General features: G+C 38.0%; 1 protein-coding gene across 3 annotated transcripts in view; it reads left to right on the top strand.

Annotated features, from left to right (window-relative positions):
• The window catches only part of LOC101156973 (forkhead box protein J3), a 76,305-nt gene that overhangs the window by 44,381 nt on the left and 5,694 nt on the right, over nt 1-26,230 (top strand). For all 3 annotated transcript variants that reach the window (XM_023956503.1, XM_023956507.1, XM_023956504.1), the window contains 5 exons: nt 3,511-3,594; nt 11,548-11,649; nt 14,523-14,681; nt 20,743-20,953; nt 22,859-23,101. In XM_023956503.1, coding sequence (XP_023812271.1) covers nt 3,511-3,594; nt 11,548-11,649; nt 14,523-14,681; nt 20,743-20,953; nt 22,859-23,101 — 799 coding nt within the window. The remainder of the gene's footprint in view (nt 1-3,510; nt 3,595-11,547; nt 11,650-14,522; nt 14,682-20,742; nt 20,954-22,858; nt 23,102-26,230) is intronic.

Genomic DNA, 26,230 nt, shown 5'->3' with positions numbered 1-26,230 from the left:
GCCTAGATGTGTTGAAACTATCAATAACTTTGAAAAAAAAAAAAAAGTTAAACAAAAAGCTGCTAAAACTTTTCATGGAGCTTTCAAAAGTCTCCTCACTTTGTATTGGGTGGAGGAGGGAGTTTCTCTTTTCTGATGGGATTTTGGAGCCATTAAAAAATGAATTAGGGGTAGGAAGGTTTAAATAATTCAAACAAAATCCTTGGGCTTGAGTGGAGCCCCACACTCTGGAAAAAGAGAGTTGCTCCCCCCTGGTTGGCTTTACTTGGACCTGACCAGCACCTTAATTCACATCATGGATCAAAGTAGTCGATACCTCAGCTTGGGGGGGCGAGGTCATCTGTTTGTGGAGAAGTTGAATGTACAGGCTGTGTTTGAAGCCACAGAGAGAGGGGAGAAGCTAAATCATGCATGTACTAACGTTAATTGGCTGTGTACTGCTCAGCGATGTGGGACTGAGAGACAGGGGAGAAGAAAAGGCAAGAATAGGGGAGGTGGTGGTGGTGGTGGTGTGTGTGTGTGTGTGGGGGGTTCGCCTGTTGTGGAGGGCTGAGCTGTGTTTATGTGGTCTGCATGAACCTCCTGAATTCGGATTCCAGATTTAGACCTCCTGGGGAGGGAAGAGGAAAAGCGAAACGTGGAGAAAAATGAGACCAGGAGGAAATCAAAGACTTCTAAAAGCAACTGATTACCTCGTCTCTCACTTTGTGTGCTTTGATTTAGAGGCTGCTGCATTTGAACATTGTGCGTTGAAAGGATCTGAGTGGATAATCTGGGGAAGGAAGCAGTGAGCACGGCAGGAAAGAGGCAGCATAGAAAAGTGAGTTGATATAGAAAAGTGTATAATGACAGCCGAGGCTGCATTGCCGACTTCGGATCGTCTGCAGCGACGTCGACTCTGCAGTAGTTAGTTTTGCTTCTAAGAGAAGAGCTCTGAAAGGCAAAACTTTCAATTTGATCAATCTACGTTTATTAACACTTATTTGTCCCAATGTCCTAAAAAAACTGAGTGAAAGTTTTAGATATGAGCTTTTTTTTTTTTTTTTTTTTTTAAACATGTCTTGACGTTTTTTGGTTAAGGTGTCTTAGTACCATTTGTGAGTAGTTCTAGTCGATCACTATTTTTAGTGTCTGAGATAAACAGTCTGTGTGCCGAATGCAAATTTGAGGACTGTCCTTGAGCCTCGTACTAAAACAGGGGGCGCTTTTACAGACACAGAGTGCAACCATTCAACTGCTGTGTAACCTCAGCTCAATTCAAAAACACTGGATTTGTCCCCAAGGGATAATTAGAAACTATGAAAAAACTGTGTGCTTGAGTGCTGTGTAGCTTCAATAAACAGGTTACACTAAACTATAGACTTCATACAGGTATGCTGGTGAATGAGGTGAGGGCGAGTTTTATCGGTTTTATTAATTTCAGAGTTTTTTCCACCATGCATTCACATATTAATCTTTTTTTTTTTTATAAACTCAAACTGTAATAATTTCAAATATTGATAAAATGTCACCTGATTAATGACATTAGGTGAAAGACAAAGTACCTTCATTTATTTTGCCTGTAGATCAGTCAGTTTATCCACACATGAGCTCCTTTTTCAGCTGATTTCTGCTCGCTGTGCTGCAGCGTACACGTTTGGATTTGTGAGCAGCGGCACATTAGCGGAGCATTGCCCCTCCAGTAATATGTGGCAATAACGCATGTCTGATTTACTTGTGTGACTTAGTTGCACAATGCACAACATGTCGCGTGTTCTGTTGATTAGCCAATCCTTTTAAATTATTTTGCTGTAGGCTGGTCAGCGGAATGACGACTTGAGCCCATGTTAGAATTAGTCTCCTTTAAAGTAGCTATTCTAACGGTTTTTGTTTACCTGGAGGAGCTCTCAGCTACAATCAGCTTGCTCCATCGTTATACAAATGTAAAATAAATAAATAAATAAAGCTGTGAGCGGCTTTGTGTGGCCCTCAGTCGCTACCCAGCACCCTCTTTTGACTGAGCGGCTGCTAAATGCCCCTCACTCACCCCCTTTACCTGGTCAGAGCTGCATGTGACAAATTCATTCAACAAAACCTTCACTTTTTTCAAAATGGCAGCTTTTTTTTTTATGCTTCATCTCCATGGCAACGATTTTACTTTTTGGCCGCACCAAAGTGACAAACAAAAGTAAACATTTGGATTTCTTTGGCAACAGAGGTTTTTGTTACCCACGCCCACTTTTCTAATATGTTCACTTCAAATCGTATATAATATTGTTTTGTTCAGTTTGAGCCAGGGATGCATGTTTTCCTACTTATTCCAGTTAAAAATCTGGCTGCAACAGGACAACGCCACTTTTGCAAGCTCGCCACGCTAACACAGTTCAAAATCTTCACCTTCTACTTCCTACACACCCCCCCCCCCCCCCCCCCCCCAAGTACCTACTAAGGATGCTTAATGAGTTATGAGGCAATAGATCGAAATGCATTGCAGGAGTTTAAATCTGTAAAAGTTCAAAAGGTGATTTTTTTTAATTTTATTTATTTTTTTCAACTTCAAGATGATGGCTTTTCCCGAGGTCAAAGGTCAATGAAACGTCGGTTGTGGTTTTAGACCGAACTTGTTTGGGAAATTTCTCTCAAGTTTTCTTTTTCCATATTGTGGGGTGAATGGGAAAATTGCCAGATTTTACACTTTGCCATAAAATTGCCTCCAAGCCATAGATCCTGTGGCCATCCCATAATTTTGAATCTTCATTTGGATATTCCCAACACATGTTTTTCTTTAGTTTTGCTGGTGGATCTTTTTGAGCCCTATAAGACCGGGCACCAAATGCGTGCAAAAACATGGTTCATTTTTTGTTTTTCTACATGGGGAACGTTTTGCTCAAAGGCACAGTGAAAATGCATCCTTAATGTTCTGAATCAGCTTTTTGAATGATTCTTGTATAGAATAACTTAATAGACTTATTATTCATACTTTAAATGTTATTAATGTCATTAAATATTAATGTCTTTATAAAACTTGAAATGTCAGGTTTAACGCACCAACATAAAAAAAAGGTTTTTATCTGAAACTATGACAGTAACTTAATTTAGACTGATTTCCTACTATCTTTGTCACGTTTTTCAGTTTTTTTTAGCCTCTTTCCAATTTTTTAACAAGCTACTTTTTTATGACCACGCTTACCTTGTAAGTCTAAATGTTCAACTTGGAACATGAATGTATCTACTATATCCTTTTAATGCAACTGCTAACAGGTCAAATAGTACAACTCTGCTTTAAGTCTCAAAAAATTTGAACTATGGTTTGTTTTTCAATTAATAGTTATTTAAAAAAAAAAATTCATTGATTATCAGTATATAAACACAAAAGATTCTCAGTTTACTCTTTTTTGGGGGGGGAATTTTTTTTTTAATCTGTTTGACTGTTTAGTTTAAAATCTTCTTGAACATTCACTGAATTTTTAGTATCAATAGATTGTCATCCATCAAACGGCACGGCCTAATTTAACCTCGTTTATTTTTCAGGGTTCCTACTGGGCTATAGACAACAATCCTAAAGAAGACACTTTACCCAGCAGGCCGAAGAAGAGGCCTCGCTCTGGAGAACGGGTACGTTCCAGCACACCTACTTCATCTCACAGTAGTCAGTTGTGCTGCAGCTTTTAGGTTTTTGGGTTCCTTTCATGACCTTCTGGGTAAGTTGTTGTGTTGTGGAGTAATTTTTTGGTTGACTATTTCTGGGAAAGTTTACATTGTTCCCTATTGTTGAATTTCACTCCTGTCTAAGTTCCAAAGATTAAAAAAAAAAAAGCAGTAAAACTCTTTCAGTCAGATAAACTCAAGTCTATTATTTTAATGAACCACTCACTATAAATGGGTTCATTAACAAAAAAATGCATTTAGGATAAAATAGAATTTTACTGATATGTTGATAAAATCGGTTGAACTACCCAATTGCTACAAATGTGAAAAGATTTTAAATCCAGATTAGAGGAAGTTTTTTTTAAGCATCAAAAAAGCAAAAAAAAAAGTTTGCTAAAGTCATTCATACTTTTTCCACACTGCAAAAATTAGGTGAAGAACCAAAGAGCACAATCAAAACAGCTTTCTCAGTAGTCCTTCACTGAACATGGTCAATGGACGTTTTTTTGAGTCATCATTTAATGTAATACGCCATTCTCAATTGACAGTTCAATTTCCAATTTGCTCATGCATTTTTCAATGGACAATTCAATATGCAAGTCAGGCTTGGAATATGAAAATACATGTTTTAAATTAGAATTCAATATTAAAAAATGATATTTCAATACATGGGTTGCTTTAAATTCATTTTAGGAACTTCAAATCTATTGCATTGTCAAATGTTGTGCTTTTTTTGTGTCAAAATTTAAGTGAAATTGCAAAACAGCGCCCCCCCCCCACACTGATGCAATGCATTTTCACATAGCATTATGAATTCAAATTGAAATGCAAACTGTCAGACGCTCATCAGGGCGGGGCCTACCACCTCCTTAAATTTGTCAAATCCCGTCCCCATTTCCTTTGGTCGACCAATTAAAAATATTAAAGACTCAACTAACCAATAGAAATATTTGGCGTTGGAGGTTAGAGAAGAGAATGCGCTATCTGCTAACGAATTAGCTTCTGTGTTTATGACTACAGCTGCAACTGCTGTGTTGCAGCTCTTAAAGAGATTCTCTGGTGAGTCAATTACAGTAAATTCCCTCACCAGATTGCAACCAGCAGTCACTCGTTAACCCACAGGTATGAATCCAAAAGCTGTGTAACCATTGTGACATGCTGCCTGTCTTTTGTTTTGTATTTTATTCTCAGAAATACATGCAATAGAATCAAACCACCACTAACATTCATTAAAATATTCATAGATATTTGCATTCTTTTTAACTAGCTTGGTGTGTGCGTTGGAGCTCTGCCTGCCGTGTGGCTGTGTAAATTCTGACTTCCTCCTGGATGCCCTCTCCTATACCATAAAATCTGCTTCAAGGGTTGTTAATTGTAATGCGAGTCCAAATTAATGTTGTAGTCTAAACTTTTATGACCAGGCTTTAAACAGTTCATTCCCCTGTGGAAGAGAGGATTTGGAGATGCATGAAGTGTGTCATTTAGTCAAAGGCTGCTTTAACCTGAAAAAGCCTCCTTAATAGAATAAAATAGGTTTTTAATGTCATTGTGACATGTTACACACACAACCACAACAGTTATGCAGTATCCATTAGGTATTTTTAACAGATGAAATCTTATATGCCTTAAGAATCACTATTTACTTTGTTGGTGGTAAAAGTGGGGGAAACTACCTTTTCATGCTACTAAACTAAAGTTTTTCTTGTGTTATACTGAATTTATTTAGAATTTTTATATCCACCGAGCCAAGCAGCGATGCAAAATACAGCTGAATGCAATTACACCTGTAGCAATTTATCTGTAAAGTCCCACTCCAATCATCCTTTTGATCTTTTATAAAAGTTTTTCCAGTGGTAATGCAGTTTTTAGGATGAATCCAAAACCTTGTCATTTTCTAGGACATAGTTTCTGCAGCGCAGCAAGAGTTTATAAAAAAATCTGCCTTTGAGTTGTGGTGTTTGAGTGTTGGTGCAGAGTAAGCCTGCTCTGACTCCCTATTATCCCGTTTTATACTCTCTTATTTGTCTTTTTAAATGTCCTCGATCATGGGAAATTGCTACAAGAACATGTTAAAAACTTGATTTTCATTGGAGTGGGTCTTAGGGAAATTATTTTTCAGAGACATTTTTCAAATTTTATGCCTGAAATATTAATTTTAGCCTTTCTTTATCATCATCAGAATAGGTTCATTCAGTCAAATCAGTTGTCCCGTCAGTAATCCTATGCTTTTAATTATCTCAGTAAAACCCAAATAAGAAAATAAATTTAGCTCTAATTTGAGGAAATCTGTATTGAGTGATTGTTATTGAATGACTTTATTGTATTTATTGGATCCTGGAGATCCCTCTCAGATATAGTTGCTCAACTGATCTTTTCTAAACGTGCACTCCACGCTGTGGTTGCATTAAAGGAAACCTGCAGTCATTTATCACAGCCTTCTCTTTTTCTTTCATCTCTGTCACTGTTTGCACCAACATGATCATTATCTTTCTATTCGTCTGCCACTCCGTCCTCCCCGCTTCTGCCCACATTGCCGCTTCCCAGACTCCAGAGAGCTCAGACAGACGTAGGCCGGCAAAGTGCACAATCACCGTTGCTCACTGGAGAAAGGCTTGAGGTAAAGAGAAAGAAAGGGTTCAAAATTGTAGCGAAACAAGACATCAAGGTAGACGGAGCGTAGAGGGAAATAGTCAAGCTGCAAGGGAGAAAAAAAGGAGTAAAAAGGGAGAGGAGGGGTATTCTAGTCCTGTGTTCCAGTTAATTACAACAGAAGGCCCCGCGGCTGCCGTTAGACATATTTTCTTCACCGCTTTTTTCTTTTTTTTATGTTTTTTATTACTAACATTAATTAATTCAGAGCCTTGTCATCTCGTCTTACATGGATGGCCCCTTCGAACCTTTTTCTTATGCCTCACTTGCTGCACTGCTCGCAGACACACTATGGGCTGTCACATGTGCTGAGGAGAAGCTGGGTGGTTTTAAGTGCTAAGATTCATGGTGTTGCTTTGCTGTGCACTAAAAATGTATCGGCATTTTAATATAGCTGTTGTTGCATTTAGGCTTCACGGCCAGCAATTTCAAGTTTGCAGTGGGATTAAATGTCAGATGCACTGCATCCATTTGTAGAAATGTACCTTAGTTACTGTTGCTCTCAGAATAATTGCTGCTTTTCTTCTCATGCAGGGCTTTCCTTTTTGCCTGTCACCACTCAATAAGAAAACTATTCTGCCCATGTCTTCAGTCTTTTTCCTTCTCCTCTCATGTCCTTGTTGTCATTTTTGTAAATGCCTCCAACAAAAACCTTCAACCAGGAGTTGATCATGATTTAAGGGTTGCATTGCTACCTACCAATCCTCTTACTGTAAGCATTTTCAGACAGGAAGCAGGTTCCTCTCTTAAACCCAGAAAGCAGTCAGACAAGGAGGAAACATATCTGTAAAATTCCTTTTTAAGGCAGTTTCTCATCGATCTTTGAGTAATTTCTCATCTCTTCACTCAGAGTTAACCCTGCGTTTGCTCTGATGAACATACTGCTGAATAAATTGTACACGGGTGAATAATGCATGAAGATGACTTGATTCATCTTATCAAGTGATGGGTCTGCTTCCCAGACTGTGTGCGACTCCTGCAGTTTACATCAAGTACGCCTCAACTAGTCTATATAGTTTCAAGCTCAAGGCATGCTGGGAGTTCAGGTGCTTCTCTGAGGATTAATAAACTTGTGGCACAAGGAAATTACTTTTTAGGTCTGTTACCTAGATATTCTTGTTCATGTTATAAAACCAGATAAAAATAGATATGCATAATAAACAGCATAGCTATTTATTACTGTTGATAATCTTTAAAGACATTATTTACCAAATATCTCTTATTTTAATACCACAAGGCTTCCATTTCACTTATTATTTAGTGACTTTCTCAAGGATTTAAAAATTCAATTAACTTTACATATCAATCGGAAAAATATGCTACACAATAATTTGTTTATTTTTGTATTTCATATTTATATTTGATCATTTAGCTGTGGTTAAGATAATAGGTCAAGTGAATCAGAGTCAGGACTTTGTAAGTTAAGAGCTGTGAGTAAAAGTTGATCTTTGCTTCCTCGGTGTCTGGTGATTCCTCGGTCCTGCAGGGATGCATTCCAGTCCTAAATTCCTTCTCAGAGCTGCAGTCTTATCAGGACGAGCAGCTTAAGTTTAGTAACAGATGGCAGGCCACCACAGCTGAATTAACAGATATTTACCTTTTGTCACAAAAAACCTTTTGTATGATGGAGGATAAAAAGTGTAGTTTATTATGTTTCGGTTGCAGTATGTATCATTTTTTAATCCATATCATTTTGATTTCCAGAAAAACAACATATTTACTGATCAATTATGTGCTCCTGTTTATTTTCAGGAGCACATGGGGGTGGGGGAATTTTCAGGGGGGGCTTTTTATTTTGGTTTAAAATGTTTTGAGTCCAAAAGGCGTCCAGACCACCTTAGTCACATGATCCCATACAGGTCGACCCCTGTACAGCTGCTGCGAGCTTTTGGGTTGTCCGTGTCCGTAGAGGGGCTGCTTCCTGCAGTTTCTTTGAGGCTTGTATGTCCACCTCATGAAAATGGAACGTACCATTGTTGTACGTTCAGTAAGTGTACTGTGGAGTATTTGTAGTAGTATTTATGACATAGGGGGGGATGCTGAAATACGGCGCCCTTCATGCGGCACTCCAGCTCCAGTAAGGTGCGCGTACTGGCTCCTTGTTGACTGCACACAATGCTGCACACATGGGGTGTGCACGTGATACGTAAGTGGCCGTAAGATGCCCGTAGGATACCCACAAAAACAATGATCTGATTTCCGTATTTCTAACAGCCGTGCTTCGTGCAAGGGACTCACAATGAGCGAGCATTTATCACATGAACATCACTATCGAGCTTCTTGCGCAATGCATAAGATAGGAGGATGGGGGTGTTTAAAAAAAAAAAAAAAAAGGAAGAATCTTTACGACGTCTCACTTTTTTCCCCCCTTCTTACACTTAAGTGTTTACTACCACCTGATGGCTGCAGAATGCCCGTAGAAAAGTATGTGCATAAACATTTTCGCCTTGTGGCCTCACCGGGTTGTTCACGATCTTAAAATTTTGCCTGGGTCGCTGCGCGCCTCGTACAGATTTGCCTAAACATACATATACATCTAAATAGGTTTTTTTTAAACCAAAATTACTGTAGATTTTTGATTTGAAGACCAAAATTAAAATAAAGAAAAAAAGCCTGTCTGAAGCAAAGAAATAGGGGTCAATCGGTTGCTGAAGCCTAACCAGCTACTGAAAGGGGAAGGTGAGACGAAGGCCTGGAGACCCTGAGACCAACACACTCATGTTCACACTACAGGGACCATTTTGGAGTCCTTAATTAACCTATTAAATGTGTTTTGGACTGTGGGAGGAAACCGGAGTGCCAGGAGAAAACCCACGCATCCATGAGGAGATCATGCAAACTCCACACAGCCAGGATTCAAACCAGAGCTGGTCCGAATCTGGACCCAGACGCTGGGTTATGCAGACCTAAACCCGGACCCAGATCCAAACTTGACGCAAAACTAATACAACGGTGCAGCTCTTGTTGTTGTTAAAACCAGCACATTCTCACTCCCTACTCGTCATGTATGGATGCATTTTCGGGCCCCCCTCCGTGTCCCTTTTTGATGTTTTGGGTGTCCTTAATTTGGTGTCCTGCATTTTTCGACGTGCTGCATGGTACAGGGACACAGACAGGAAAAAATGCCTACGCTAACTTTAATTCTTTCTGCTTTTTTATTTTCTATATCAGACGGAAATTTTAGTTTGGAAAACTACTGGATTCTGTTCACCACATCCGCCTGTCTTGCCTTGTTGCGTGAGATAAAGTGGCTGCTCGCTCGGAGAGCTAGCTAAGTTATAAGTCCAAAGCTTAAAGTTCAACAAAGGTCGAAAACAAAAGCCAAACAAAAAGACATGTTTGGGAAGTTTCTTTGGGGAGAAAAGAGCCAGTGAGGAAACTGAAGAAGACAAAACCAGGAGTCTTCTTCAACACAGTCCCTTGTGTTTTATGGTATGTGACAATACATAGTGTCAACATTTTTAAATTGTAATGAATTCATTTGAAGTGAGAGTTGGATATAAATGACATGCAGATGTGCCACCAATCCTTGGCTACTTAAAAATATATTGCACTGAATATTTAGTCATAAGTTTTGTTCTGGACCTTTAAGAAATGTTTTCTAACTGGACGTCTTTAAATTTTAGTTGAAGCCCCCTGGTTTAGATAGTTTGGGGACAGCAGGACATTTAGATACAAATTGCTTTCATTGGTTTCATTGCATTCAGTTGCACATATTTGACATGGTTTATTTCATGTTTTATTTCAAAATGCAAAAGTTTAACCTCGCCTAGCTTTAAGTTCTCTGTAAGAGTTCACCACGCTTCTACCAATGTAGTCATCTTCTGTGTCTTTGTGAGTGTTTTGGGTCACTGGCACTCAAAGATTTTGGAGAACATCCAATAAGCATTAGCATAATAACTATAAGTTTCCTGGGATGCATTTAGGTTTTGTTATTGTGGTGGGAAAATGCTGTGCTCATACATTACATATCCCCTGATATCCTTTGTGATCTCAGGAGAAATTGTGTATAACATAAAGGAGAAACTAATTAACACAGCTGCACAAGATTTCTAATTAGTTCTTCATTTTATATTCAGTGGTGTGCTGGGACCTGGAGGACAGGGCCCACAACTGTCAGCCTAATAAATAAATAAATAAATAGAAAGAGAAATAAACATTAAGAATATCTAAAAATATAATTAAAAAGATAAAAAACACTTACCTGGCATTCCTGAAGCGTCTGCAGCTATTTTGAGACTAAAAGAGGATCTGAAAATGGCTCTTATTTCATTTTCTTATAGTATCATAAATATAAATAATTTGAATTTTGTATTTATACGGATATAAATATATACCAACTGCATAGAGTTGGGCGATCAACCAATTTGATTGATTCATTTAAATTTGCCGTTTTAGGAAAATGTATTTTTGGGAAAGTGTGGATTTATTTTCTCCCAGCATCCTGCTCTCTTGGGCTTCGGTTTGGAGTAAGGTCAGCCCGCCCGTCTCTCCCAACGCACAGACATTAAAATGGCAATGAGCAAAGGGGAGCTTGTTCCCAAAACAGAACAGTTTCTTCAGTTATGTGGAACTGGTTCTGGACCTTAGACTGCTGCAGAGCAACAAAACACACAATCTGTTTAAAGGCTGTTGCTACCACTAAGTGGGAGTACGAGGAATTTGTTCTAAAACTGAAACAGAAATACGTATTTAGTTGCACTTTAAATTCAGGTGCACTCCCAAAAGAGATGTTAAAGCAAAAAAAAAAAACGTTTGTTAAATATAGTCTGTTGTTTGTCTTTTTTGATTAAAAAAAATAACGTGAGAGAGAAAAAAATGGTTTCAAATCAGAAATTACAATTACCGGTACGAAGCCCACTGTTGTTGTGAATTTGGGCTATATAAATAAAATTGAATTGAATTGAATTGAAATCAAATTTGGTGCAAAAAAATTGGAATTTAATTTTAAGCCGCATCTACTGCTGCAACAGCCTTTTCAGAATTTGACATGGAAGCAGAATTATACCAGCAGAGTAGCTACCACTAGGAGTATAGAACTAAAACAGAGCATGTGCAATCTGTCAAGTTGCAGATCACCATGACACATTTGACACCAGCTAAAATTTCTTCAACCTTTTCATGTTGATGCCTGACTGCAGACACGCTTTGATCAGTGAAGTTAACAGTACAGGTACAGGGCTCATTCAAACTGCAACTGTAACTCAGTAAAATTTGAACGTACCTTTTTATGCAAAGATGTTTAATCTGGTTCTTTTGCTTCGTTTGCAGGCCTCAGCCCCTTATAGTCTGGAGTCAGAGTCTCTGAGAATGGACTGCATCATGTCTGGTGGGGCGTCACCAACTATGGCTATCAATGCTGCAACTAACAAGGTAAAACACTTTGACTGAGATCATTGGAGACGTTGTACTGGTGCAAAATGAGTACTGGAACAACCATGCAGATGCAGCACACTTACTGTACCAGAGATGAACATCTAATGACAATAAAACGGTTAAACTTGACTAATTCTGTAAAATAATCAGCTTTGAATGTAAAGATCTGTTGAAAGATCCACTGAGATCATCCTTTGATCTACCATATTTTCAAAGTGTTCCCAGTGGTCTTTTAATAATGATTGTACTGCTTTTAGCCAAAAACGTACGTTTCCTGGTACATAGTTTTTGCAGGGCAGCAGTTCATTAGAGATTGTCCTCTCAGTTGTTCCAAGACCATTGGCGTGGAACAACCCCGTACCCCTTCGCCTGGAGTGAAGCAGGGAGCTTGTGGCCCACCCAGCATATTTTCAATGTCACAAATATTCTATTTTTCAAACTGCATTTTTTATATGCGCCCGATTAACAACAAATGCACTTTTAAGCCTAAATTTCTTTCGATATGTCTTCATTCTTGAGAAAAAGGATAAAAGAACACCATCGGAGTGGGTCTTTAAAATAAATTGGTCAAGATACTGTTGAAGTCAAATCTATTAAATTTTACCATTTGAAATTATTTCACATTGGAAACTTATGAAAGATATAAGAAAGCTACCTGAATAGAATCATATGTATAACAAGAATTTCTGCCTTGATAATTAATCAATTTCCTCCTTCTGGGATCAATAAAGGTTCTTCTCTATTGATTTAACCCTTGTGCTATCCTAGGCACTTTGACATTGGGAGTTGGGTCATCTAGACCCACTAAATAGTGCGCTGAACTTTTTTCTTCAATGTTTTGTGATCTTCACTGGTGTCCATGGATTACATAAAATCCTCTTCACCATTATCCATCTTTGTCATAGGGAGAACACGTCAATGGTCATCTTGACCCCATAGGATAGCACAAGGGTTAAAACTGCCACATTTTTTATTGTTTTTGCCCCACTTGTATCTCCCCCATATGACAGTTTCAAGTGAAATCCAACTGCATTGAGACTACATCATTCAAAAGTTGCCTCACTGCAAATTCAGGCTAATTCTGGGTTTTGTTTTTAATGTTTTTCTATGTGCACAGAGAAAGAAAAGCGTTTTTTGTGGAAGTTATTTCTGGAAAAAACAACTGCATCCACTGCATAACTGTTAATTAGTTTCAAAAACAGTTCTACTGTCCTTCACAGATGAAATCAAACCTTTGAGTTTTCCTAAGCCTTTCAGAGCAAATTGTATCCATATATATGATAATATGGTAACGTTGGCACACTAAAGAACACATATTTAATGAAATAAGAGTTATTTCAGTTTTTCCTACCAGGGCTGGAGTTAAGACGATCAAATTCATTCTGATACATCCACTTGTAGACAACTAGATCCATATACGTCTTTATTTTCATCATCTGACCTGGCATCCTGCTCAAAACTGTACGGCTGGATAGCTCCAATATTGCTCACCATTTTCATTGCACTGATAATGTTGAGTCAGGTGAATTTCTAATGAATGCCTGCCGCTCTGCAGAAACAATGGCCTAGAAAATGACACAGGTTTTTTGATTTTGGCTAAAAATGGTATAATCATGATTAAAAAACCTCTGGGAAACCTTTGACAGTATTTTAAAAGATGATCAAAGGGGGCCTTTAGAGTTAAATCTCCTTCTCTGATTTTCATCTTGAGAAGTGAAGACAGTGCTGTGATTTTTACTTTAAACATGCCTCTTAAGGTTTGAGAACAATGTTGGGTTAAATGTTTTGCACAATGACTCAAGTTGAAGCCTTTGCTAAACCAGCCATCAGGTGGCTGTTCAGCCCACAGAACTTCAACCAGCAACAATTTTTTTAAGAACATTTCAACAAACAGCAAAACATTTTGACTAGTGTTGTTGACATTCACTTGGTGCTCATTTTTAAGCACAATAACTGGAAAGGCTCACACATGACGCGCCTCATGGAGGCAAACAATGACTCAGAGCAGTGAGAGGAAGACCTTGATGCTAATGAAGCCGATGCTAACGTCAATGATCGTCGCCCACGTCCAGACAGGTGGCATCCTGCAGGCGCAGCAGTGTGTCATAGTCTTTTCCCTGACACGTTTGTTCACTGTGATTCTGTTTGCAGTGGGGAAAATTTAGTGACAATCACTATTATGTCACAAAAATCCTAAAAACTTTTAGTGTTATTATTAGTTGATCGTTTAAAATTCTTAGTTTTTTCCCCCCTTGTTTTTAAGCTATGGTAATTTTACATGTATGCTAAAATGAAAAAAAACAACTTTCATTTTTTACTTCAGTATCAGGAGTTTTCTTCAATGCAAAATGTACCAAATTGACTGAAACATAAAAGCAGTCATTCCTGGAAAATACTTTCTTTTTTCCCTTTCTACAAGATGTTCCAAAGGGTGGAGGACTGCCCCAGAGAGCCTTTACAGCTGTCTTACCCAAAGGCTATGTTTTCACATTTGTCTTTACAATTAAATGTTGCCTTGAGGTAACGCTGGCGCTCTTGTCTCACGAGTCCTGACAATCAAATAAAACAAAAGGAACATGATTCAAATTACCCCGAGGCGCTGATTTTAAGCCCTGTGTGATCTGTCACAGCAAGACTATGATACAGCTCCAAAGACTCAAGGTTTTTCTCCTCAATTGATATATTTGACAGAAAAAACCCAATTCCTTTTTAAAAGAAAATGCAAAACAGGACAACAGAATTTAGTTTCATTGGTGTGAGGGAATTTCAAAGGCTATAAATTGGGCCACAAGGGGCGATGAAGTCTTCAGTTGCTGCCACTGAAGGTTGTGTTAACATGGCCCTCTTCTGTGTGTTTTGTGTGTGTTCAGGTTGCTCTGTACAACCCAGAGGCGGAAGGCAGCGAGAGTCCTGGGAGTCTGGGTGGCAGCTTGAGCAACAGCCTTTCAGAGCAGAATTTGGCATCAGTCAACCTTAACAGCCTCAACAATGTCGTCAGCAGCGGCAGCAACGTACAGAGCTACCCACCTGTAAGACCCCCTGTTTTTGTGGATGCGGTTTTAATGATTGTTTGTAGGAGCGTGCTCACTGCCCAGGAAGTACAGCTGACTGTCCGGGAACAGCTTGACCAGGGATTTCACTGTGTTCACCTGTGGGATTTTTTCTGAAACTCTTTTTTTTTTTGTTTACGTATTATATATTCAGCATAATCTGATGACTCATTTTGAATCATGTGTCCGTGGAGGTGGAAACCACTTCATGACATAGACTCTGAATCAACAGGTTATTTATTGTGATTTGCTGCCTGATAATCACCAAAGTAGAGTTTTTTGAGACCACTTTCAGCCGGTTTGGTTAACACCAGAGGTCCTTGTCTTGAATAGTTTGCTTTGCTCAGTTGCTGTGAATGCTGAACCCTTATATGCACAAAATTCAAAAATACTGGTTTCCTTGCAAGTGAACTCTGGTGTGGCTCACCTGTTAGATGGAGATGGAGCAGCAGACCAAGTAGTTTAAGTGAATCGAAGAATTGGCAAATTAAGCATGAATAAGTCAGAATTCAGTGTGATTACAAACCTAACAGGATGGATAGTTTCGTATCAGAGCTCATTTAAATTAAGTCTGCTGGACTTATCTTAAGGGTGTGAAAGAATCATTGGGAGAACTCATGGTGAAGAAGAGGGTGAGGTCATCCAAAGCTTTTCAAGACATGGCTTGTTTTGGATGAAAGATTTGATTAAGTGAAACATAATTTTTTGTTAATGTCTTTAATCACTGACAATTTCAAATGAAAGTACAAATTTTTTTTTCCTCTAGCGGAGAGTTGTCATCATCAAACCTGAATTTGTACCAATCCTTCCTGTGAAATATGAACATTTCTTGTGTTCAAAACTTCTCATCCTTCTTGGAATAAACAATACCAAAACATAAACAGTCATAGAGGTTTGGCTATGTCAAAAGTGTCTATGATAATGGCCTTCGGAGTGTGCATTATCAGAAATTAACGGACGGTTCAGGCGTCCACCCCGTGCATTATTTCTGATAATGCAGACTTTGTCGGCAATGATCCCTTACATTTACAAGGGGTGGGAATAAAACAAAAGCCTCTCTTCATTCCAACTCCTTTTTGAAGTAAACCATAATGTATGTGTAAACAAAACGAAAAAAACAAAAAAAAAGCATTACTGACAAACAATTGTCGAAAAATAGAATATAGTATGTAAATATGTGCTTTGCTTAGTAGTATGCAAGTATGTGGACAGACTCTAAATTATTTTTTTTTTTAAGTCAGTGTCTTAAAGACACATTTTAGAAGTTTCTGTCCTCATTTAGCTAAACGTGTTAAAACGTAGTTGAGGAAGGCAGAAGTAGCAGAATCTTGAAATAAAAGTGCTTTGTTTACTGTTCTGAAGGGATGGAGGTGTCTGCAGAGGAAGTGAACTAACAGATTTCAGATAGCCCACATCTACATTTTATTTATTCATTTGCATTTTCTAATTTGTGTCACAGGGGAAATCCTTTTTAGTTAGAATGCATGTCAAAAAAGCGTGCATTCATTTTGTGGAAAAACTTTTGAAAAATGTTTTTTTTGGTAGTAGTGAATCTGTTCCAAATCTGAAAAACCTGTGTTCCTATGACCTTTCCTGTAGTGCCTCCATCAGGCCAAAACTCAGACTTAGCATCTCAAAAGAAGCCCTTTTCATGCTCTCATTGTCAGCAGTCTGTGCTACTCCCTCCATTCATAATTTAGCCCATGTATATTCATGCTAGCAGAGCTGAAACCTGTGGGAGTGAGATCGTGCTTGGCATTTTGGCTCCCTTTTATTTGAGCTTTTATTTCCTCCAAACCCTTTTCTTCTTGCGCTGCAAAAGATTTTCTTATTAAAAACCACTTGAGCCAGATCTAAATAAGATAAAAGTGAAATTATATTTGCCAGAGCTTGTGTCTGGTTTTCTTAAAGAAATTCGTAGGCTTATTTTTTAAAGCCAGACTGTTGTAAAACATTTAGACTAAGAGGGTAGAGCAAATCCCAGCTCTTCATTACTTCTGCTTTGGAACCAGCTGCTCACTTTTTATGCCATCAATCATTTTATCTCACTCACCTCCCACCTGCATTAGTAAAGGTCAGTGCAATCTCGTCTCGTTAACCTCTCATTTAGCGAGGACATCTTCTGTTATTCCTCCTCCCTGCATCACCTCCCTTCCCATTGTCTCAGGCCTGGTCCTCGATGATCAGGGGTAGTTCTGACTCATTACCTGGTGCAGGTGATACCCTCCTGACTGATGGTGATTACTAGTGGCATCTCTAGCAGAGATCTCAGACAGCCAGCGAGGTTTTCTGAGAAGCTGCCATTACTGGGTGAAGGTAGATGTGTGGGTGATGCGTCACAGAAAGTTGGCTCACATTGGCTGAGGCACACTGATCACAGCTGATCAATTACTGGAGATGCCTTAGTGGGTGCTGAGACTGCTGGTGAAGGTGATGGTGGAAGATGGGAGGAAGGCACAAAAAATTCAGAAAATTTAAAGACAACAGGTTGTTTTTGTCAATTTAGAAAGAATTTAGTGACAAAAATATTTATCCTCATTGGGGACTCACTAGAACCTTTATAGGTAAAATTATTATCTTACATGAATTCTAAATTATGTGTTTTTTGTTTTGTTTTAGATTGTAACAGTTGAAGCAATACTAATCCAATACTGATAACCAATCATAAACTTTAAAGTGTATTAAAAAGAAGGGCTTATCTGTATCAAAATGTTAAAAGCATGGGTTTTTGTTGTCTATCAGAGTATTTCAGAAACTATTATGTAAAAAATGGAAATTTTTCATTCATAACCCTATATATAACCATTCTTTTGTTTGATACACGCATTTCTGAGACCTTTTTCTCATTAGCATGATCTAAACTTTTCTCAAAAGCCCATTGTATATCACTTGATCCATGTTTTCTGCCCTGTAGTTCACTGTCATTCCACTAGAGGCAGTAAAAGGGATTTTCCTGCTCATTTCAAAATGACTGCTTCCAAGAAATCTCAAAAAACACTTTCGGCAGAAAAATTTGCAAATTGTCCGTACTTTGGTAGGAATAACACATCTTTTGTTATTCTTTTTTTAAATGTTTTATGACTACTTGCTGTATCGAAAGAATGCAAATTCTTTTGATAATTATATCTTTATAGTACAGTTACACCATATTAAAACGCTTTGTTTCAAATGTTGTGATAGTGGGTGGAAAAGGTTGTTTTTTTGTCTCTCTGAACACTCGCATCAATATCTCTGCATCTTAAACTAACATTGTCCTAAGCAAACATTACAAATCACTCAACATATCACAAAACTACGTTCACATTGATACTTAAACGCGCTAAACGCAAATTCTTCGGCGCACATTTAGCTCATAGTATTCATGTTTGACAAGCAGGCAGGTGCTTCTACTTCTTTTTCCACTGTTTACTAATGCATGTCCGCCGCCTACAGTTGGAAGAGGCTTGGTACAAAATGTTGGAGTGTTGCAGATCTCGATAATCTTGGTCCAGGCTTCTTTCACGGCTCAAATCTGATATATGAAAGACTTGTCTTGATGTCATGTAATTCCGGCCAGGCACAAACCACAATTATAAATTCCTCCTTCGTGATTTATTTTTATACATATAGAACTTCCATAAATTAAAAAGGACGCGTGAATGCTAGAGTTTGAAACACATTTACCAAACTTTTTATTGGAAGTGGTCATTTGAATGTGCATTGCTCATTTTTAGCAGTTGGCTTTCCAGGGTTAACATGCAACAAAAAAAAAAAGAAACTTCTTATACCTTTCTAACATTTTGCTGTTTCTGTAAATGTAGAAATCTACAAACCCACTCGAATAAAAATCATGTTTTTGATGTTTTTACCATGGTTGAATTCTTTTTCATGATGGAGGACATATAGAATTTAAGCATAAACTGCATTTGTGAGTATTTCTTTATACAAATCATGGTCAACCAGGAACAGATGGAAAAAATGCCCTTGAAATAGTTCTCAGTTGTGACATAGAAACTGTGATGGGCGGGCCAAAGTCTCCATGCTCTACTCCAGGGGTGTCAAACTCATTTTCGCAGAGGGCCACATCAGCATAGTGGCTGTCCTTGAAGGGCCAGATATAACTTATATATGTAACTAAATGTAATAAAAAATAAATGCAACTACTCCTTAATGTTAAATAACTAATTTACTATAACTTTTTAAAATGACAAGTTCAGTTGCATAGAAAACATATGTTTGCTTGTTACTCTAGCATAAATCCTTTTAAATTTCATTCTGTCAGGTTAGGTTATATTGACAGTGTTTAAGTCCTAATGTATAGTTGCCCAATCCGATATTTCAAGTCTGATTCCCACTAGATATGAATAAATACACCAATTTTTATTTTTTTATTCTAAGAAATGTAAAACGTTTCTGCTCTTGAGGGCCACATAAAATGACATGGTGGGCCACATTTGGCCCACAGGCCTTGAGTTTGACACATGTGCTCTACTCTATTCTGATGCATCCACTTTCAGACAAATAGCTCCATTTAAGTCTTTGTTTTCCTCGTCTGAGCTGGAATCTGGCTCAAAACTGTACATCTGGATAACTCCAATATTGGTCACTTTTTTTGTAGCACTGCTAATGTTAGGTTGTGGTTGTGATTGGCTGTAAGCTAGTGGGAGTGATTGTAAACAGGATCGTGAAAATTACTGGGGGCTTACTTCCGTGCCAACAGTCCTGCTCACAATTCAGAGGCATGTTTCTGGTAAACCGCTGCTGCTCTGCAGAAACTATACGGCATTTATGTCCCAAAAAAATGACACTATTTTTTTTCCTCACCTAAAAACATCATAATTATGATTTAAGGACCACTGGGAACACTTTAAAATATGATCGGATTAGGACTTTAACTGGATGAGTTGGTTCACCTTATTGAGGCTAACATTCTCTTTACCCTTATTTATTCTGTTAAATAAATGCACTTTGATTACAACTTAATACCAACGATTCGTTTTAAGGATTCCTCTCATAATTTGTGGTTGCTGAGCCGATTCATAGTCAATATTAGTTCATTTCGAACGAACAGATTCACTGACCTAAAATCGATCCAGGACGTCTTTATGCAAAAGTTCAATCAGTGTGACTCAGAGATAAATATCTGGGTACTTTTTCCAGAATTAGTTTTTTTGGTCACATCCAAATAATCCAAAGGGAACATTATTAGAACATTCTAGCACACCGTATGGTCTCATGTCTCTGTAAGCTTCAAAGTGTTTGCACACATTGGACTGAAATGATGACTTGATCATTTTTTTGCAGTCACCACACGTGTGTTCTCCGCTATGATACAGTTGGTTGTTTTTACGTTACAGTAAAATAAACCTACACTGCCTCAATCTACACGGTATTTTTCAATATTGACTACAAGCGGTTTATTTCATTTTGAAATGATTTTATAAATAGTATAGTTTTATTCGGCTCAATTAACAGCTTGCATCAGACAGATCAATCTGATTGGATAAATCAATCCATCGATTAATTGTGACACACTTAATTTGTTGCAAATGTATGATGAGTTATAGAGTCCGATGGAGTGAAGTAGGAATGATCTCCTATAGCGGTTTGTGTGACAGCGAAGCTGCCTTAGCCTCTTGGAAAAGGTGCTCCGCTGACCATCCAGAACAGGATGGAGAGGATGCTCAGGATTATCCATGATGGATAGAAGTCCTCCTCTCCATCACAGCTTCAAATGTGTCCATTTTGGTCCCGATTACAGAGCCAGCTCTTCTAATCAGTTTGTTTACTGCTATTAAAAAGATTTACTTTGACGTAATTTGTCAAAGTGCCGGCAAAAACAAAAAATCTTTCACCCCTGGGGACCAGTTGTCGGAGTTATAGAGTTGAAATTTTTTGTCATTATTGTATATGTTGACGAGACATGTTGTTGCAGCTCTTTTTGTTTATTCATTTATTTGCAATAAATTCAGATTCTTGTCAGTGTTTCCTCATAACTTGGTTTCCTCTTGCTTTTTAATGCCCCTCTGAGTGGATCTTTTGTTCTTTGTGTATTTCAAAGGTGAGTAGCCACTCAGAGCCGTCATCCCAATCTCTGAGCCTCCAGCAGCCCGCCCAGCCTCCACCTCCTCCTCCGCCTCCACAGCCACAGTACGGTTTACCTGTCCCCGTGTCGGGGGACAAGCAGCTCTGTTTCTCTGACTTCGAGGACTTGAGCGCTTCCTTCCGCAGCCTTTACAAGTGTGTCTTTGAGCAGTCCTTTTCACAGCAAGGTGGGTGTCATCTCTCACAGTGGATCAGTGCTACTGTTTATTGTGAGCCTTTTTCCAACACCTTCGATGGCATGTTAGTTAGCAGCAAGACCATTGTAAACTTTCAAGTCAGGCTTTCTGCACATAATTAACAGACACTTTTAGGATTGCATTCAAATCCAGACACTTTAACTCTGCAGTCTTCTCAGTATTAACTTCCAGCATACATTGCTACCCCTGTGTTGTTTTTTTTAAATAAACAATGCTGTTCCGCATATCTGCATTTTCCGGTTCGTTCAGTCAAATGAGTAAAGGCAATTAAGAGGAAAAGTTGAACAGAAGGAGAAAAGAACTCACAAACACATCTTCAGCAGAGCGGCGCAAAGGTTTCTGCTGCTTTGATAGCAGCTAATTAGATTGGTGCTAAAGTTTGTGAAGCATCGCGCTAATTGCTTCCTGAAGCTTTCAGGTCACCAGGCCTTCTCCCTCTTGGATCATCCACCATTGTTTCACCCTCCTCTCACCTTCCTCCTCTGATTCACTTCTCCCCACACACATGCAAGAAGGTATTGTAACCGGGGAGATTGATGCGCTCTGTTGAGCTCCTCAACCGGAGCTTCAGTTCATCGTCTGACGTTCCTTCAGTTTGTGGTCAGGGGTGGTGCAGGCTGGAAAAAGTTAGACAATTAAAAAGACTCGTTGAGTTGTAGGAAAATCGTACAATGCAGAGATGTCAAATGATTATTAATTACAAGAACGCCATTCATGCTTAAATGTCAGACAATATTTTCACAGACTGGTCTGTACAAGGCTGTAGTGGGCATCAGATTATTTTTTCTATTTTAGCTTCACCTTCTCCTCAAGTTTTGAGGGTAAAGTTTATACATTACTTACATTAGATAGTTTGTAGGAGCCATTAAAAGGTGATATAAAATTTCTCTTAACCCAGAATTGTCAAAGTAGAAGCTGGACGCCAAGTTCAGCCTCGGCTGACTTTTTTAGGATACAACAGAAAAAGTTAAAAAAAATTATTAGCTAAAGAGCTAAAACTGGTATTTACTTAATATAATTACAAAGAGGAATCCAACTTTTGAACAACTTTATTAGCAGCATCCTCGTCATATTAGACAGGCTGTTGCGGGATATTATGGATTATTATGATGGATTTCTAAAAAAAAAGACCAAGCGACCAGACATGCGCCAAGAATAAGTCATAAGTGGTGGGGAGAATCCAGTAGTTTTCCAAAATAAAACTTCCTTCAGAATCAGATTATAAACCAAAAAAATGTAGGCCATGTTTTTTCTCTGAAGCCCGGTAACCAACTGTCCCACAGAACAGTACCCACCTACTGGTTTAGACAATACAATTTTAACACATTTGAATTATAGAAATTCACGTTTTTTTAGTTTAGCTACAAAAATGTTTGTTCTGACTTGTTATTAAGTGACATATTTTAAACATTTCAGCTCAGTTTTTAACAATAAGTAATTGGATAATAGACTTCAATTAATAATGTACTTTTTTTCCTGATTATTGGACCACTGTTGTTTTGTGTTGTGTGAGTCAGCAGCCTGATCTAATTCTATTTAAGTGTAGCAGTCTTGTCGTACACTGAACATTGCAGCCCTGCACTTTAAAAACTTTTAAGACAATGCAGTCAACAGTTTTTTGTTCAAATAAAACATAAATAGGGAAAATTGACTCAAAAGTTAAACTTTATTATCAAATCAGTTTTGCTAATTTTCTTTGCACAAATTGTTTTTATTATTTAGAAAAATACAAATTTGTTTTGTTTCTAAAATAAAATTGTAAATATTCAAACTTAAAAAAAGCTTCTGTGTTAATAAAACACAAAAGAAAATATAAAACATGTTAGTGACAGTTGTTGGAGCTTTTTAAATGTTTTTGTCCCTTTTCTCTGACAGGTTTGATAAGTATGTCATGTAACTCCAGCCAGCCGGCTCGAACTGCCTGCTCCTACCAACACACTCCTGCTGCAGGGAACAGCAACGGAGCCCTCCACCACCAACACAACCACTGCCACTCGCACCACCCTCACCTCTCACTGCATGCGCAGCACAGCCAGAGCCAGCAGCACTCCGCCCATTCCCAGCAGCTCTCGTCTCTGTCCCACCAGAGCCACGCAGTCCAGACCTGCCCTGCAACAGGTGAGGCTCACTTCTGGCTCACTGTAGTTATTTTCAGTCAATAGAAAGATGTGGGAATTTATTACCATTCTTTTGTTTTGGTGTGATTTACCATTGGATTGCACTGAGAGGGGGGAAAAAAGCAGCAGAAATCAAATTTGAAATTATGGTACCTCAATGTTTACCGGTAGATAGAAAGACAATCTTTTTTTTTTTTTTTTTAACTGAATTTAGAATTTTTGGAATTTAAATTGATTTATTTCAAGCAATAAAAGCAGAAAAATTAAAGAAGACATACAAACAAACTGCTTTATTTTTAGTATTTATGTATATGATGTCTTAAAATCACCAGTCAAATCAGGCACTGTACATTAAAAACTCAGAAACATTAAAAACAACACTAAGAGGTTAAAACAATAGGTAAAACGTATAAATAAGTGTCATAAAAACACATTTCTTGGGGGGGAAAAGAAAAAAGTAAAAGAAAGTAAAGAAATGCACTCACATTTTTATATGTATATGCTGTCTACTATTTATATACATCTATGTACACATACACATCCTTATGCATCCACATACAAATGTTAATGATGCCATTATAATTACTCTAAATCAGAAATAGACATATTTCCACTTTTATTTACAGAAATGTAATATTTATATTAAAGCACAACATGATTAAATTATAATCAGATGAAGTCCTACAACGTAAAACAAAAGTAGAGGACCTTGATAAACTGATCAGCAGAAAGCTGGTTAACTGATGTATTATGTTGTTTAACTAACAGCTCATAGTTCATGAGAGAAAAAAAGTTCTGTGACAAGATTATCTTGGAAAAACGCTTTTACTTCAAAACAGACCTTTCTTCAGTTTACCTTTGAGTCACTGACATTTCCATACATCACTGATACAACAGCTAACCTGGAACCAGCATTAAACTGATCATTGATCATAAGAAAATGCAAAGATGATATATCATCTATATAATTTCCTGGACAAAATATAACAGAAGGATGCTTTGCTGTGATATTTACAGTTAGGACCATAAATATTTGGACAGAGACACATTCTTTCTAATTTAGTTTCTGTACATTACCACAGTGAATTTTTTTTTTTTTTTTTTTTTTTTTTTTTTTTTTTTAACTTGTCCTGTCCAACAGCTAGGCAAACAGATGAGAGCTGAGGGCCTCTTGTGTTGGACATATTTTATTTTAACAAGAGGGGTTATTCATCTTCAGACAAACCAAAGGTATGTGTCATCATCGGAAAAATGTTGCAAGAAAATGTTAATACACCAAAAATTGGATTTTCATCAAAGACAGACACAAATAGACAGACCATAAATATTTGGACAGAGACACATTCTTTCTAATTTAGTATCTGTACATTACCACAGTGAATTTTAAATGAAACAACTCAGATGCCATTGGGGTGCAGACTTTCAGCTTTTATTCCATGGGTTGAACAAAAAAATTGCATAAAAATGTGAAAAACTAAAGCATTTTTTAAACACAATCCCTTCATTTCATGGGATCGTAAGTAATTGGACAAATGAAATAACTTAAAACAAAATGGTCATTGCTAACATTTGGTTGAAAACCCTTTGTTGGCAATGACAGCCTGAAGTCTTGAACTCATGGACATCAGCAGATGCTGGGTTTTCTCCTTCTGAATGCTCTGCCAGGCCTTTACTACAACGGCTTTCAGTTGCTGTTTGTTTGTGGGCCTTTCTGTCTGAAGTTTAGTCTTCAACAAGTGAAATGCTGCTCAATTGGGTTAAGATCAGGTGACTGACTTGGCCATTCAAGAATATTCCACTTCTTTGCTTTAATAAACTCCTGAGTTGCTTTGGCTGTATGTTTTGGGTCGTTGTCCATCTGGAATATGAAACGCCGCCCAATCAGTTTGGCTGCATTCACCTGGATCTGCGCAGACAGTATGTCTCTGAACACCTCAGAATTCATTGGGCTGCTTCTGTCCTGTGTCACGTCATCAATAAACACTAGTGTCCCAGTGCCACTAGCAGCCATGCACGCCCAGACCATCACACTGCCTCTACAGTGTTTTACTGATGATGTAGTGTGCTTTGGATCATGAGCTTCTCCACGCCTTCTCCATACTTTTCTCTTGCCATCATTCTGGTAGAGGTTGATTTTGGTTTCATCTGTCCAAAGAATGTTTTTCCAGAACTGTTCTGGCTTTTTTAGATGCTTTTCAGCAAAGTCCGATCTAGCCTTCCTATTCATGAGGCTCATGAGTGGCTTGCATCTTGCAGTGTACCCTCTGTATCTACTTTCATGCAGTCTTCTTTTTATGGTAGACTTGGATATTGATACGTCTACCTTCTGGAGAGTGTTGTTCACTTGGTTGGCTGTTATGAACGGGTTCCTCTTCTCCATGGAAATGATTCTGCCATCATCCACCACTGTTGTGTTCTGTGGACGTCCAGGTCTTTTTTCGCATTGCTGAGTTCACCAGTGCTTTCTTTCTTTCTCAGGATGTACCATACTGTTGATTTTGCCACTCCTAATATACTTTAGCAATTTCTTCCATGCTTTTTTCTGTTTTCTCAGCTTAATCATGGCTCCTTTGACCGCATGTCGTCTGTTCACAGCAAAATCTTCAAAATGCAAGCACGGTTCTTCTAATCAATTCCAGGCCTTTTATCTGCTTCACTCATAATGACATAACAAGAGAATTGTTGAACTGCCCACACCAGCCCATGCAATAGCATGGAAGTCAATTGTCCAATTATTTACGATCCCATGAAATTAAGTGATTGTGTTTAAGAAATGCTTTAGTTTTTCACATTTTTATGCAATCTTTTTGTTCAATCCATGGAATAAAAGCTGAAAGTCTGCACTCCAATGGCATCTGAGTTGTTTCATTTAAAATTCACTGTGGTAATGTACAGATACTAAATTAGAAAGAATGTGTCTCTGTCCAAATATTTATGGTCTGTCTATTTGTGTCTGTCTTTGATGAAAATCCAATTTTTGGTGTATTAACATTTTCTTGCAACATTTTTCCGATGATGATGAAAACATATACAAATAAAATTAAGCTTAAAATTGCATTTCTGAGTATTTCTTTATTCAAATCGATGTGAATCAGGAGCAAATGAAAAAATGATGTTTGAAAAATATCAA

Source organism: Oryzias latipes, chromosome 7, assembly GCF_002234675.1.
Source record: "Oryzias latipes chromosome 7, ASM223467v1".
NCBI classification, from domain to species: Eukaryota; Metazoa; Chordata; class Actinopteri; order Beloniformes; family Adrianichthyidae; genus Oryzias; species Oryzias latipes.
Note: the sequence above shows the minus strand (reverse complement) of the source record. Positions and strands in the feature narration are given on the sequence as shown.